This window comes from Cydia fagiglandana, chromosome 14 (assembly GCF_963556715.1).
Source record: "Cydia fagiglandana chromosome 14, ilCydFagi1.1, whole genome shotgun sequence".
In the NCBI taxonomy this organism is placed as follows: domain Eukaryota; kingdom Metazoa; phylum Arthropoda; class Insecta; order Lepidoptera; family Tortricidae; genus Cydia; species Cydia fagiglandana.
Genome location: NC_085945.1, coordinates 19,713,181 through 19,728,870, shown reverse-complemented (window position 1 = coordinate 19,728,870; position 15,690 = coordinate 19,713,181). Strand labels below are relative to the sequence as shown.

The window sequence follows — 15,690 nt, the reverse complement described above, 5'->3', positions numbered from 1 at the left end:
AACCTAACCTAACCTAACCTAACCTAACCTAACCTAACCTAACCTAACCTAACCTAACCTAACCTAACCTAACCTAACCTAACCTAACCTAACCTAACCTAACCTAACCTAACCTAACCTAACCTAACCTAACCTAACCTTTTTTTTTTTTTTTTTTTTTTTTTTTTTTTTTTTTTTTTTTTTTTTTTTTTTTTTTTTTTGTCGGAGTGGGGAATGCTTTTACGCATCCCTCCCAGGCCTTGAGAAAGGCCATAATGGGGAGGGTATGTGGGACTCACTCTTTCGGCTCCCTCTCCTAGCGAGAGGGAGGGAAAGAGAATACCCACTAAACCCCACTCCGGCGTCTAGCCCTCTCAGACGTTGTATGGGGGCATCATGGGCTCGCGCAGTCATTCTTCCATGATGCCCCCCGTCTCTTCCCGGCATTAGGCCGGGGAACCCGCAGCAAAGGAAGGGAGAATCAGGGACGCTTCTGATTCCCCCTTCAGCCGTGTAGGGCCGTGCAATGTGGGCCTTAACCCACTGGCCCTAACGAGGGAGGACGCGGTTCACCGCAGCGTACTGCGCGCGCCTTCTCCCTCTTCGTCTCTGCCGGAGCGGGTGTGCGTCGGCCGCGTCTTCGCGCTCCCGCTCCGCTACCTCCTTCTGCGAGATGACCTCCTCGCAGAAGGAGACTACTGCCTTCCATTTTCTCTCGCTGCCCAGCATGGCCGCAACGACGCTGTGCAGCGAGAGATCTGTCGTCCTTATTGCTGCCGTTAGAGTACGGCGCTCCTCATCCCAACGACTGCAGACCTCTAAGGTGTGTTGGGCCGAGTCATCAGGGTCACCGCACTCGTGACACTGGGGCCCTAATTCCCTCTTTATGTTGTGCAGGTAATGACCGAAGCAGCCGTGTCCGGTCATTACCTGCGTTGCCCTATATGATAGGGCCCCGTGTTTCCTCTTCAACCACTCCTCCATGTGAGGGAGGACTGCCCCTATGGTGCGTGTTCCATAGCGGGAGTCCTCCAGGCCGGCCTCCCATAGCTCCCGGAGCCTGTCCTTAGCCTCTCGGTCTGCCCGCTCTGCGGCTTCTGGGTCCAAGTTCTCTCCTCGAGCCCTGGCCTCCGCCCTCAACACGTATCTCTCCGCTAGGACTTGTGCATCGAGCTCCCACGGAGGAGTGCAAGCAAGGAGACACGCCGCCGCGTGGGATACTGTTGAGTAGCCCCTAATTATTCTGAGGGCCACCACCCTCTGCGGCCGCCGGAGCAGGGATTTGTTATCATTCGATAGCCGGTCCGCCCAAATCGGGGCCCCGTATAGGGCCATACTTCTAACAACCCCCGCAAAGAGGCGGCGGCATGGGGCTCTCGGTCCTCCCACGTTGGGCAGCAGCCTACCTAGGGCGGAAGCCGCGCCCACAATTCGGGGAGCAAGTCGGATGAAATGCTCCCTGAAGTCCCACTTTCTGTCCAGGACCAGGCCAAGATATTTGATATTGGCCTTGACCTGGACAGGTTCTCTATCCACTTGGATCGTCAAGTTGGCGGGCAGACACCATCTCTTCCCTCCGAAAACTATTGCCTCTGTTTTCGGGAGGGCTACGCTTAACCCAAGCAGGCGTATGCGGTCGATCGTCATTTCTGTGGCGACCGCCGCCCTCCGCAGGGTCTCCCCCAATTCTCTTCCCCGCACAGCCACCATTGTGTCGTCCGCGTAACATATGGTGGACATGCGGGGAAGCTGTGCCCCCCTTATGACCCAGTCATAGCCGATGTTCCACAGAAGAGGTCCTAAGACTGACCCCTGTGGAACACCGCAGGCCATTTCGCGCTCGCGACGGCCCCCTCTCATTTCGTAGAGCACTACCCTTTCAGATAGGTAGTGCTCCACGATTGTCCTCAGGTATAGAGGCACTTCGTGGTACCGAAGTGCCTCCTTAATCACAGTATACGGGAGGGTGCCGAAAGCATTGGCGATGTCAAGTGACACCGCCACGACACCCTCTCCTCTTCCCGCCGCATCTTCACTAAATTCCCTCAGAGAGGAAAGTGCGTCCATCGTGGACAGCCCCGCCCGAAACCCGAACTGCCTCTCACTGATGTTCGGGCCGGTGTTCCTGAGGTGTTGGAGAATGCGGCCAGCGAGGATGCGTTCCAACATCTTTCCGACCTCGTCCAGGAGTACTATAGGCCGATATCCGGAGGGACTGTCCGGCGGGCGGCCCTCCTTCCTGAGGAGGCATAGCCTACCCTCTTTCCAGCATCTCGGAAAACGGCCCTCCTTAAGGCAATCACTGAAAAGTTCCTTAATCCGATTTCCGAGATGCTTTAGCACGATTGGGAGGACCTTCCCATGTACCCCGTCAGGCCCAGGAGCCTTTTTACATCCTCTTAGGCGGATGTCTACCCTCGTCATCTCTTCGTCGGAGACCTCGGGGATCTCCATCGGACCTACCGGTTCTGCCAAGGGGACCGACATTACCGGCGGCGCAAAGTCGGGCGCCGGCGGGAAGAGGCCCTCCACTATTCGCGTGAGGAGTTCCGGCTCTAGGGAGTCCATGGGAGGGGCATGCTTCATTTTGTTGCGTACAAGTTTGTACGGTCGCCCCCATGGATCCCGGTCTAGAGTGGCCAGGAATTCCTCTCTCGCCTCATCCTTTCTTTTGGCGATTGCCAGGTTGAGAGCCTCTTTTGCCGTTTTGAGGGCCTGGTACGCTGCCTCTTCCTCCTCCTCAGTATGCCTCCTCCGTCGACATCGATTGAATGCGCGGCGGCACGCATTACTGGTGATACGGAGGGCCGCGATTTCCTCCGACCACCAGTACACCCTCCTCCTTGCTGTAGGTCGTCCGGCGCGTGGCATTGCTGCGTCACATATAGATTGCAGACTTTCGCGGAGGCGTGAGGCACGCTCATCTACTCCTAGCGCTATTGGAGGAGGGTTATTCCACGCCTCAACCATTGCGGCTTCATCCGCCATCTCGCGGTCCAGCTTTGTTATGGTCCACTTAGGGAAACCATTTCTTCTTCGGCCGGGCATCGGTGGGACTACCGGCGCATTGTGGACCCTCATTTGTATATAGAGGTGGTCGGACAGGGTCTCCACCTCCTCAAGGACCCGCCAATCCGTTATACGCGCGGCAATGGCAGGGGTCGCAAACGATATGTCAACAATAGACCCCCCCTGCCGCCGCACGCATGTATTGGCGTTGCCCTGGTTCAGGACAGCCAAGCCCGTCGCCACCGCCCAATCCCTTAAGGCAGCTCCCTTTGGGGTTGTGAGGGGCGAGCCCCAAGCCTCACTTTTGGCGTTAAAATCGCCTAATACGAGCACCTGGCTGGGGCTCGCTCTCCTTACAATATTTCCGATCTCTTCCAGGAATCGCTCAAGATCGCGAAGCGGTTTATTGGGGGAGAAGTAGCTCGCTACGACTACAGTTTCACCCCATTTTGCCGCTGCGTATCCCCGACCTCGGGCTATTGGCGTAAGGAGTGGAAAGTCACCCACCGCCGGTACCATCATGGCCACCCTGCCGTCTGTGGCCCCTACCCAGTTTGCCTGGGGAGGAACATAATATGGCTCTGCCACCACCGCTATGGAGATGCCCCACTCCGCCGTGAATTGCATGAGCAGATCTTGAGCACGAGCGGAGTGGTTGACATTGCACTGTAAGATGTCCAGATGTGGGTGTACTGGCATTAGATATCCATATTTTGTCCCTCACAGGCCGGTTGGTCGGCGTTACGCTTTGGGGAGGTTCTTTGGGCCTTCAGAAGAGCCTCTTTGCCTTTTGCTGGTGGGGGCGCACAGGAAAAGCCCCCCATTATGTGCCCCGCTGGACGTTTGGCCGCATGGCACACCGAACAAAAGGCAGCCTCCGCCTTGCAGTCCGCCATCCTGTGGTCCGGTCTGCTACAGCGGAAGCAGAGGCTGCTCCTATCTACTGGCGATGGGCACAGTGCTCTGGTGTGCCCCGTACCCATGCACCTGAAGCACCTCATTGGTGTTGGGTCCAGCGCCACTACCAGGGCAGAGGACCAACCTATTAGAAGTCGACCTGCTGCGGTGACCCTTTTGGCTGCCGTAATAGGGCATTGTGCCAATGCCGACCCTGTCCCATTATATTGGGCCCTAATTGATCCCACCTTAACATCATTCGGCGAGCATTCGCCCAATTTAGCGATTGCTCCCACGATCGCCTCTTGAGTGGCTGCCTCATCTAGGCCCGAAATGCGTAGGTCCGCCATTTTGGTGGGCCTATATACTCGGGCTTCCTCTCCAATCACATCCGTGATTTTTCGGCAGAGTTCGTCAGCCGCCCTGCCATTGTCCGACCCGGACACCTCGATTATCCTGGCTCCAGCAGCTGTTTTACGGACCTTGACGTGCTCTAGACCCACATCAGCAAGGTTCACCGATGTGGTGGCCTTCGACATGATTGAGGCATATGTCGCCTCAGACTCCGGCTTCAAAGCCACCACTATCGCAGCCGTAGAGGGCACAACCAGCTTTCGTGGGCCCGCAGGTGCCGGTTTCCGAGCTGGAGCGGCAGGGGGGGAAGAAGGCTTGGCGGATTTGCCAGATTTGCCCTTTTTGACAACCTGCGTCCAAGACTCAGCAGGCTGCTGTGTTGTTGTTGCCGGCTGTGAGGGTGGGGAGGCACTGGGCTCCTTCACCGTTTTCTGCCTAGGAGCAGAGTTAGCCCTCTTCTTGGTCGCTGGTGCCGCTGGCGCCGAAGGCTGAGCCGCAGGGGCCTTAGGCTGCCTAGTGGGTGGCGCACGTGTCACTGCCCTTGAGGGCACTTCGGAGAGAAGTTCCGGCTGGGGTATGGGCTGGCTCGCAGTCGTCTTATTCCTGTCCGCCGCGAGAGGGGGACGGGGGACCGGCTCAGGGGAATAGCCCGTACGGGCCGAGATCATGTTTCCCATAGTAATTGTGAGATCCCGCTTCAGGTCCTCCTTCAGTTCCTTGAGGGCCTCCTTGAGGGCCTCAGCGAAACCTGTCGGGGACTGGTCAAATTGAGCCGTCGGGGCCTGTGCTAGGGGCTGGGTCTCCCTCTCAGAGAAAGCTCTACGTAGGGCCTTCATCTCCGCCTGACATTGGGCAAGTTGCTCCCGCATTCTCTTATTGTCAGCCTTTAAGGCTCGCAACTCCTCACCCTCTTCTCTGTCTGCCAGGCAGTCAGTGGCCGCCAAGATGTCCCGGCAGGCTTGATTCATTTTGCCCCAGACTTGTCCATTTAGGTTGCCGGATTTCCCGGCAGCCTGTAGTACAATCTGGGTCGCCTCCCGCACTATATCGATGTAGTCCGTCCCTGTGTATGGGGGCGGGCTGCGTTCTCTCAATTCCTGACTTGGAGACGGGGACGGGGTCAGAATCCGCGGCTCCTTATCCCCCTTCTTCTTATTGTCCCTCTTGTTGTCCCCCTGGGACCTTGTCTGGAGGGGGGGAAAAGGGAGGACCACTCCCTTTCCCTCCTGGCTGTCCAGCACCTCCAAGAGGAAGTCCTCCTTATGGGCCCTCAGTCTGGCCTTGGCTGCTGCCAGGCCAGTAAAGTGGCCTTTGGAGGCTTTCTTCACCATGGCCTTGGCCCTACCCCTCAGAGCGGTGCTAATTTTAGGCCCGCTCCCAATGTGAGCCTCATATTCCAGGTCCTGGTTCCCCTCATGGGGCCTCTTGTTGGAGGCAGTCTCGGCCATGTCCTGGCCCTCCATAGGTTCCTCCCTGTTGGGCGAGGTCGGAGAACCCGCCCCTAAAGCCCCTTTATGGGGCCCCGTGATTGGAGCCCCCTCCGGATTCAACCCCTTCGCGGGGTTATCCATATATTTGCCACGCGAAAACCACCCCTTATGGGTGGAATTCGCCCAAAAAAGGTGAAAAACCCAAAAACCTAACCTAACCTAACTATTTTGGTCAAGTGCGAGTCGCACCAGATCCAAAACAGCAAAAACAAACTTAAAATTATTTTATGCGACGGACTCTAGCGTCACTCCTGGTTGAGCTACAGATCTCAAACCAAGGTCTAAAAATAGTTCTAAGTATGTGCTATCTACTAGTATTTTTTCCAACTAAAAATATTTAATATTTTACAAGTTATTAAATTTCCAAGACAAAAACAAACTTAAGTTTGCGTTTTACGACGCCTGAAATTTAGGATTAGCAATCCTTTAAAAAATTTATAACTCCTAAACTATATACCCTAAAAATGTAATTCAAACGGATTTGAATTCCTTATAATTAGCTTAATCTAACTAACCTACAACAAAGAATTTATTTACACAAGAACAGAAGATATGATTTTTTGAAACTGAAATCTCCTAACGTCGTCAACCGCAAATGGGGTAAACTTTTTACAGAAAGTGTGAACTTTGAACCCCACTATCTCCCGAACCACAAGTCGGATCGATATGGGGCAAACAGCTCCTTGTAAAGCAAAAAGCGCACCCAATTACAAGATTAACAGACGAAACGAACAAAGTAAGAAAACGAAGATGTGAATTTTTCAAAGTGAAAAAGTGCCTGAAGGGAAATAGTGAATTTATATGCAAAGTGAAAGAAATTGAAAATAGTATAGAAATCTAGGGAAAAGCTGGGAAAGAACAACGGTATAAAATAGTACTCAATTAACTTTATCTAACCACAAAAATTCGCAAAACTCCCTCACTTCTACCTCTCAAATTTTACCTCAACCTAACCTAACCTAACCTAACCTAACCTAACCTAACCTAACCTAACCTAACCTAACCTAACCTAACCTAACCTAACCTTTTTTTTTTTTTTTTTTTTTTTGTTGACGGAGTGGGGAATGCTTTTACGCATCCCTCCCAGGCCTTGAGAAAGGCCATAATGGGGAGGGTATGTGGGACTCACTCTTTCGGCTCCCTCTCCTAGCGAGAGGGAGGGAAAGAGAATACCCACTAAACCCCACTCCGGCGTCTCACCCTCTCAGACGTTGTATGGGGGCATCATGGGCTCGCGCAGTCATTCTTCCATGATGCCCCCCGTCTCTTCCCGGCATTAGGCCGGGGAACCCGCAGCAAAGGAAGGGAGAATCAGGGACGCTTCTGATTCCCCCTTCAGCCGTGTAGAGCCGTGCAATGTGGGCCTTAACCCACTGGCCCTACCGAGGGAGGACGCGGTTCACCGCAGCGAACTGCGCGCGTCTTCTCCCTCTTCGTCTCTGCCGAAGCGGGTGTGCGTCGGCCGCGTCTTCGCGCTCCCGCTCCGCCGCCTCCTTCTGCGAGATGACCTCCTCGCAGAAGGAGACTACTGCCTTCCATTTTCTCTCGCTGCCTAGCATGGCCGCAACGACGCTGTGCAGCGAGAGATCCGTCGTTTTTATTGCTGCCGTTAAAGTAAGGCGCTCCTCATCCCAACGACTGCAGACCTCCAAGGTGTGTTGGGCCGAGTCATCAGGGTCACCGCATTCGTGACACTGGGGCCCTAATTCCCTCTTTATGTTGTGCAGGTAATGACCGAAGCAGCCGTGTCCGGTCATTACCTGCGTTGCCCTATATGATAGGGCCCCGTGTTTCCTCTTCAACCACTTTTCCATGTTAGGGAGGACTGCCCCTATGGTGCGTGTTCCATAACGGGAGTCCTCCAGGCCGGCCTCCCATAACTCCCGGAGCCTGTCCTTAGCCTCTCGGTCTGCCCGCTCTGCCGCTTCTGGGTCCAAGTGCTCTCCTCGAGCCCTGGCCTCCGCCCTCAACACGTATCTCTCCGCTAGGACTTGTGCATCGAGCTCCCACGGAGGAGTGCAAGCAAGGAGACACGCCGCCGCGTGGGATACTGTTGAGTAGCCCCTAATTATTCTGAGGGCCACCACCCTCTGCGGCCGCCGGAGCAGGGATTTGTTTTCGCTCGACAGCCGGTCCGCCCAAATCGGGGCCCCGTATAGGGCCATACTTCTAACAACCCCCGCAAAGAGGCGGCGGCATGGGGCTCTCGGTCCTCCCACGTTGGGCAGCAGCCTACCTAGGGCGGAAGCCGCGCCCACAATTCGGGGAGCAAGTCGGATGAAATGCTCCCTGAAGTCCCACTTTCTGTCCAGGACCAGACCAAGATATTTGATATTGGCCTTGACCTGGACAGGTTCTCTATCCACCTGGATCGTCAAGTTGGCGGGCAGACACCATCTCTTCCCTCCGAAAACTATTGCCTCTGTCTTCGGGAGGGCTACGCTTAACCCAAGCAGGCGTATGCGGCCGATCGTCATTTCTGTGGCGACCGCCGCCCTCCGCAGGGTCTCCCCCAATTCTCTTCCCCGCACAGCCACCATTGTGTCGTCCGCGTAACATATGGTGGACATGCGGGGAAGCTGTGCCCCCCTTATGACCCAGTCATAGCCGATGTTCCACAGGAGAGGTCCTAAGACTGACCCCTGTGGAACACCGCAGGCCATTTCGCGCTCGCGACGGCCCCCTCTCATTTCGTAGAGCACTACCCTTTCAGATAGGTAGTGCTCCACGATTGTCCTCAGGTATGGAGGCACTTCGTGGTACCGAAGTGCCTCCTTAATCACAGTATACGGGAGGGTGCCGAAAGCATTGGCGATGTCAAGTGACACTGCCACGACACCCTCTCCTCTTCCCGCCGCATCTTCACTAAATTCCCTCAGAGAGGAAAGTGCGTCCATCGTGGACAGCCCCGCCCGAAACCCGAACTGCCTGTCACTGATGTTCGGGCCGGTGTTCCTGAGGTGTTGGAGAATGCGGCCGGCGAGGATGCGTTCCAACATTTTTCCGGCCTCGTCCAGAAGTACTATGGGCCGATATCCGGAGGGACTGTCCGGCGGGCGGCCCTCCTTCCTGAGGAGGCATAGCCTACCCTCTTTCCAGCATCTCGGAAAACGGCCCTCTTTTAGGCAATCGTTGAAAAGTTCCTTAATCCGATTTCCGAGATGCTTTAATACGATAGGGAGGACCTTCCCATGTACCCCGTCAGGCCCAGGAGCCTTTTTACATCGTCTAAGGCGGATGTCTACCCTCGTCATCTCTTCATCGGAGACCTCGGGGATCTCCATCGGACCTACCGGTTCTGCTAAGGGGACCGACATTACCGGTGGCGCAAAGTCGGGCGCCGGCGGAAAGAGGCCCTCCACTATTCGGGTGAGGAGTTCCGGCTCTAGGGAGTCCATGGGAGGGGCATGCTTCATCTTGTTGCGTACAAGCTTGTACGGTCGCCCCCATGGATCCCGGTCTAGAGTGGCCAGGAATTCCTCTCTCGCCTCATCCTTTCTTTTGGCGATTGCCAGGTTGAGAGCCTCTTTTGCCGTTTTGAGGGCTTGGTACGCTGCCTCTTCCTCCTCCTCAGTATGCCTCCTCCGTCGACATCGATTGAATGCGCGGCGGCACGCATTACTGGTGATACGGAGGGCCGCGATTTCCTCCGACCACCAGTACACCCTCCTCCTTGCTGTAGGTCGTCCGGCGCGCGGCATTGCTGCATCACATATTGATTGCAGACTTTCGCGGAGGCGTGAGGCACGCTCATCCACTCCTAGCGCTATTGGAGGAGGGTTATTCCATGCCTCAACCATTGCGGCTTCGTCCGCCATCTCGCGGTCCAGCTTTGTTATGGTCCACTTAGGGAAACCATTTCTTCTTCGGCCGGGCATCGGTGGGACTACCGGCGCATTGTGGACCCTCATTTGTATATAGAGGTGGTCGGACAGCGTTTCCACCTCCTCAAGGACCCGCCAATCCGTTATACGCGCGGCAATGGCAGGGGTCGCAAACGATATGTCAACAATAGACCCCCCCTGCCGTCGCACGCATGTATTGGCGTTGCCCTGGTTCAGGACAGCCAAGCCCGTCGCCACCGCCCAATCCCTTAGGGCAGCTCCCTTTGGGTTTGTGAGGGGCGAGCCCCAAGCCTCACTTTTGGCGTTAAAATCGCCCAATACGAGCACCTGGCTGGGGCTCGCTCTCCTCACAATATTCCCGATCTCTTCCAGGAATCGCTCAAGATCGCGAAGCGGTTTATTGGGGGAGAAGTAGCTTGCTACGACTACGGTTTCACCCCATTTTGCCGCTGCGTATCCCCGGCCTCGGGCTATTGGCGTAAGGAGCGGAAAGTCACCCACCGCCGGTACCATCATGGCCACCCTGCCGTCTGTGGCCCCTACCCAGTTTGCCTGGGGAGGAACATAATATGGCTCTGCCACCACCGCTATGGAGATGCCCCACTCCGCCGTGAATTGCATGAGCAGATCTTGAGCACGAGCGGAGTGGTTGACATTGCACTGTAAGATGTCCAGATGTGGGTGTACTGGCATTAAATATCCATATTTTGTCCCTCACAGGCCGGTTGGTCGGCGTTACGCTTCGGGGAGGTCCTTTGGGCCTTCAGAAGAGCCTCTTTGCCTTTTGCTGGTGGGGGCGCACAGGAAAAGCCCCCCATTATGTGCCCCGCTGGACGTTTGGCCGCATGGCACACCGAACAAAAGGCAGCCTCCGCCTTGCAGTCCGCCATCCTGTGGTCCGGTCTGCTACAGCGGAAGCAGAGGCTGCTCCTATCTACGGGTGACGGGCACAGTGCTCTGGTGTGCCCCGTGCCCATGCACCTGAAGCACCTCATTGGTGTTGGGTCCAGCGCCACTACCAGGGCCGAGGACCAACCTATTAGAAGTCGACCCGCTGCGGTGACCCTTTTGGCTGCCGTTATAGGGCATTGTGCCAACGCCGACCCTGTCCCATTATATTGGGCCCTAATAGATCCCACCTTAACTTCATTTACCGAGCATTCGCCCAATTTGGCGATTGCTCCAGCGATCGCCTCCTGAGTGGCTGCCTCATCTAGGCCCGAAATGCGTAGGTCCGCCATTTTGGTGGGTCTATATACTCGGGCTTCCTCTCCAATCACATCCGTGATTTTTCGGCAGAGTTCGTCAGCCGCCCTGCCATTGTCCGACCCGGACACCTCAATTATCCTGGCTCCAGCAGCTGTTTTACGGACCTTGACGTGTTCTAGACCCACATCAGCAAGATTCACCGATGTGGTGGCCTTCGACATGATTGAGGCGTATGTCGCCTCAGACTCCGGCTTCAAAGCCACCACTATCGCAGCCGTAGAGGGCACAACCAGTTTTCGTGGGCCCGCAGGTGCCGGTTTCCGGGCCGGAGCGGCAGGGGGGGAAGAAGGCTTGGCGGATTTGCCAGACTTGCCCTTTTTGACAACCTGCGTCCAAGACTCAGCAGGCTGCTGTGTTGTTGTTGCCGGCTGTGAGGGTGGGGAGGCACTGGGCTCCTTCACCGTTTTCTGCCTAGGAGCAGAGTTAGCCCTCTTCTTGGTCGCTGGTGCCGCTGGTGCCGAAGGCTGAGCCGCAGGGGCCTTAGGCTGCCTAGTGGGTGGCGCACGTGTCACTGCCCTTGAGGGCACCCCAGAGAGAAGTTCCGGCTGGGGTATGGGCTGGCTCGCAGTCGTCTTATTCCTGTCCGCCGCGAGAGGGGGGCGGGGGACCGGCTCAGGGGAATAGCCCGTGCGGGCCGAGATCATGTTTCCCATAGTAATTGTGAGATCCCGCTTCAGGTCCTCCTTCAGTTCCTTGAGGGCCTCCTTGAGGGCCTCAGCGAAACTCGTCGGGGACTGGTCAAATTGAGCCGTCGGGGCCTGTGCTAGGGGCTGGGTCTCCCTCTCAGAGAAGGCTCTACGAAGGGCCTTCATCTCCGCCTGACATTGGGCAAGTTGCTCCCGCATTCTCTTATTATCAGCCTTTAAGGCTCGCAACTCCTCACCCTCTTCTCTGTCTGCCAGGCAGTCAGTGGCCGCCAAGATGTCCCGGCAGGCTTGATTCATTTTGCCCCAGACTTGTCCATTTAGGTTGCCGGATTTCCCGGCAGCCTGTAGTACAATCTGGGTCGCCTCCCGCACTATATCGATGTAGTCCGTCCCTGTGTATGGGGGCGGGCTGCGTTCTCTCAATTCTTGACTTGGAGACGGGGACGGGGTCAGTATCCGCGGCTCCTTATCCCCCTTCTTCTTATTGTCCCTCTTGTTGTCCCCCTGGGACCTTGTCTGGAGGGGGGGAAAAGGGAGGACCACTCCCTTTCCCTCCTGGCTGTCCAGCACCTCCAAGAGGAAGTCGTCCTTATGGGCCCTCAGTCTGGCCTTGGCTGCTGCCAGGCCAGTAAAGTGGCCTTTGGAGGCTTTCTTCACCATGGCCTTGGCCCTACCCCTCAGCGCGGTGCTAATTTTAGGCCCGCTCCCAATGTGAGCCTCATATTCCAGGTCCTGGTTCCCCTCATGGGGCCTCTTGTTGGAGGCGGTTTCGGCCATGTCCTGGCCCTCCATAGGTTCCTCCCTGTTGGGCGAGGTCGGAGAACCCGCCCCTAAAGCCCCTTTATGGGGCCCCATGATTGGAGCCCCCTCCGGATTCAACCCCTTCGCGGGGTTATCCATATATTTGCCACACGAAAACCACCCCTTATGGGTGGAATTCGCCCAAGAAAGGTGAAAAACCCAAAAACCTAACCTAACCTAACTATTTTGGTCAAGTGCGAGTCGCAACAGATCCAAAACAGCAAAAACAAACTTAAAATTATTTTATGCGACGGACTGTAGCGTCACTCCTGGTTGAGCTACAGATCTCGAACCAAAGTCTAAAAATAGCTCTAAGTATGTGCTATCTACTAATATTTTTTCCCACTAAAAATATTTAATATTTTACAAGTTATTAAATTTCCAACACAAAAACAAACTTATGTTTGCGTTTATCGACGCCTGAAATTTTGGAATAGCAATCCTTTAAAAAATTAATAACTACTAAACTATACACCCTAAAAATAAAATTCAAACGGATTTGAATTCCTTACAATTAGCTTAATCTAACTAACCTACAACAAAGAATTTATTTACACAAGAACAGAAGATATGATTTTTTAAAAGTGAAATCTCCTAACGTCGTCAACCGCAAATGGGGTAAACTTTTTACTCAAAGTGTGAACTTTGAACCCCACTATCTCCCGAACCACAAGTCGGATCGATATGGGGCAAACAGCTCCTTGTAAAGCAAAAAGCGGACCCAATTACAAGATTAACAGACGAAACGAACAAAGTAAGAAAACGAAGATGTGAATTTTTCAAAGTGAAAAAGTGCCTGAAGGGAAATAGTGAATTTAAATGCAAAGTGAAAGAAATTGAAAATAGTATAGAAATCTAGGGAAAAGCTGGGAAAGAACAACGGTATAAAATAGTACTCAATTAACTTTATCTAACCACAAAAATTCGCAAAACTCCCTCACTTCTACCTCTCAAATTTTACCTCAACCTAACCTAACCTAACCTAACCTAACCTAACCTAACCTAACCTAACCTAACCTAACCTAACCTAACCTAACCTAACCTAACCTAACCTAACCTAACCTAACCTAACCTAACCTAACCTAACCTAACCTAACCTAACCTAACCTAACCTAACCTAACCTAACCTAACCTAACCTAACCTAACCTAACCTAACCTAACCTAACCTAACCTAACCTAACCTAACCTAACCTAACCTAACCTAACCTAACCTAACCTAACCTAACCTAACCCAACAAAAAACCAAACCAAACACTACCTGAATAAATTGATTTTTGGCACAATTTTAGTACTCAACGAGCCCGATTTTTTGATACTATACTTATTTTCATAGTCCTCCTGGTTCCGTAGATATTCAAATTTTTACTACTCTTCAAAATCTCACTTCTTCAAAAATTCGTAACTCGGTCATCTTTTCACTTTTCAATATTTTTTCCTTTCCTAAAAATCTCTCTTTGACATTTCTTAATAATTCAATACTAAAAATAATATATTCCCATACAACTTCACATAAAAATATCCTATTTTCTTCACTTTTTAATTGCACCTGCCGAAAAGCTACAAGCAATCTACATTTTTACTAATATCTCTGTATCCACCCAATAGATTTTTCTAGTTTTTATTTTATTAAGTAAAGTAAATTTTATTCATTCATTTTTCTTATATAAGTCAACCTCGTATCTCCTACAGTTTTTTGAATAACTTCGAAGTTCACTTCCGTCGTCTTCTGACCTAACTTTACCACACTTTTCAATAGTTTGTTAAACAAATCTTATTTAAAAATTCTGAAACTTAGTACATATTTAAAGTTCATTAAGCTCTATTTTTTGGTATCATTTCTATCTTCGTATTTTGTTTGGTTACGGAGATATTAAATTTTTAGTGTTCCTTTAATTTTCCTAATTTTTTAAAAATTTCTAACTTACTCATTTTTCAAGTTTTTCAGAGTTTTACTTCACAATAAAATCTGTCTTTGTTATATATATATCTATAAAATAGTCTAATACATCTAAATAGTGTTCATACATTTTCATAGTTTAATTTTATAATTTCTTCGACATTTAGCGGTGCCTGCAAAAATCATAATAGCAATCATTCTAAAACTTATTTATCTTCATTTCCACTCGGTAGATTTCTCTTGTTTTAAATTCATTTGATAGATCTTTGTGTTTTTAACATTTTCTTGAGATAACCTTTTCTTAAAATCTCTTCGTTGCATTAAAATTAATATTTTTCTTAAAATTTAATCTATTTTTTTAATCTTCTTAATTCTATACTTGCCAAATTTAATTTTGCAAAATGAGCAACTCCGACGATGACGATGTCCCGTACATTGGAACTGACATCTTCAACCTAGACTTTCTTTCGGCTGAAGATACTGTGCTTGAGGAAACGGATGGAGGTCGACCTACTGAGGGAGCACAGGAAGAGCCGGTGCCGCCACCTATTCAAGCCCCCCTGGACTTGCTCACACAAATAAAGAACCTGTTACAGGACTACACTGATCAGCTCGAGGCGGCCGTAGACATGATTGACGAAAACCTGAAAACAGATAAGCAGCATAGAAGCGTCACTGTGGAAAATAAACGATACATCACCACAGCGGGCAAGAACATCATGGCTGCAGCTTCAGAATACACGAAAAACATTATAAAATTGTGTACGGACTTAAACTCCAAACTCACTAACAACGCCACCACGCAAATCAACTGTTGTACACAAACCGATTTTACTCCGCCCGTGGAACAAAGTCTAATTGAAAACGGTGACAACCACGTGTCTGCCGCAAGCGGCGTAACTAATCAAACAAGCGACATTAAAGCCATAATAACTTCAGTTATCAAGAAAGAAATCAACAGTTTAAGACATGATTTAAAACTTACTAGCGAAAACACTATAACTAAGCCTTCATACTCGTCGATGGCAGCAAAGCCTAAACAAACACTGAACAACCCTATCACACAGGTTTATAAACCGGCAATAATTATAACTCCCAAGAAGGCCGGCTCTGGTGCTGCGGACACTTTAAACGTTTGGAGGAATTCGGTAACCTTTCGAGACACAGATTTTGCTCCTACCTCGACGAAATTCATCTCTAACGGCAAGGTAAGAGTTGAATTCAACAACGTTCAACAACGAGACATCGCCCTCAGCAAGACAAATGACATAAACGCAGAAGTTACTGCGGAGACCTCCAAGACACTTCGGCCAATGGTCATACTGAAGGGTGTGTCTGTCGATGTCCCTGTAAACGAACTCACGGATATTATCATTAATCAAAACCAACCACTTCTAGACACAGTTAAGAACAAAACAGATTTAAAATTTCACTTTAAACGAGGGAACAACAAAAATACTCGCCTCTATAACGCCGTTTTGATGACCACCCCTGACACTTT

At 51.8% G+C, this 15,690-nt stretch overlaps 1 protein-coding gene across 1 annotated transcript; it reads right to left on the bottom strand.

The window, feature by feature from the left end:
* Positions 1-10,266: 10,266 nt before the first annotated feature.
* Positions 10,267-12,345, bottom strand: LOC134670484 (uncharacterized). The gene has a single exon (XM_063528309.1). It carries the CDS (start codon positions 12,343-12,345, stop codon positions 10,267-10,269), a length of 2,079 nt encoding a protein of 692 aa, XP_063384379.1.
* Positions 12,346-15,690: the final 3,345 nt, after the last annotated feature.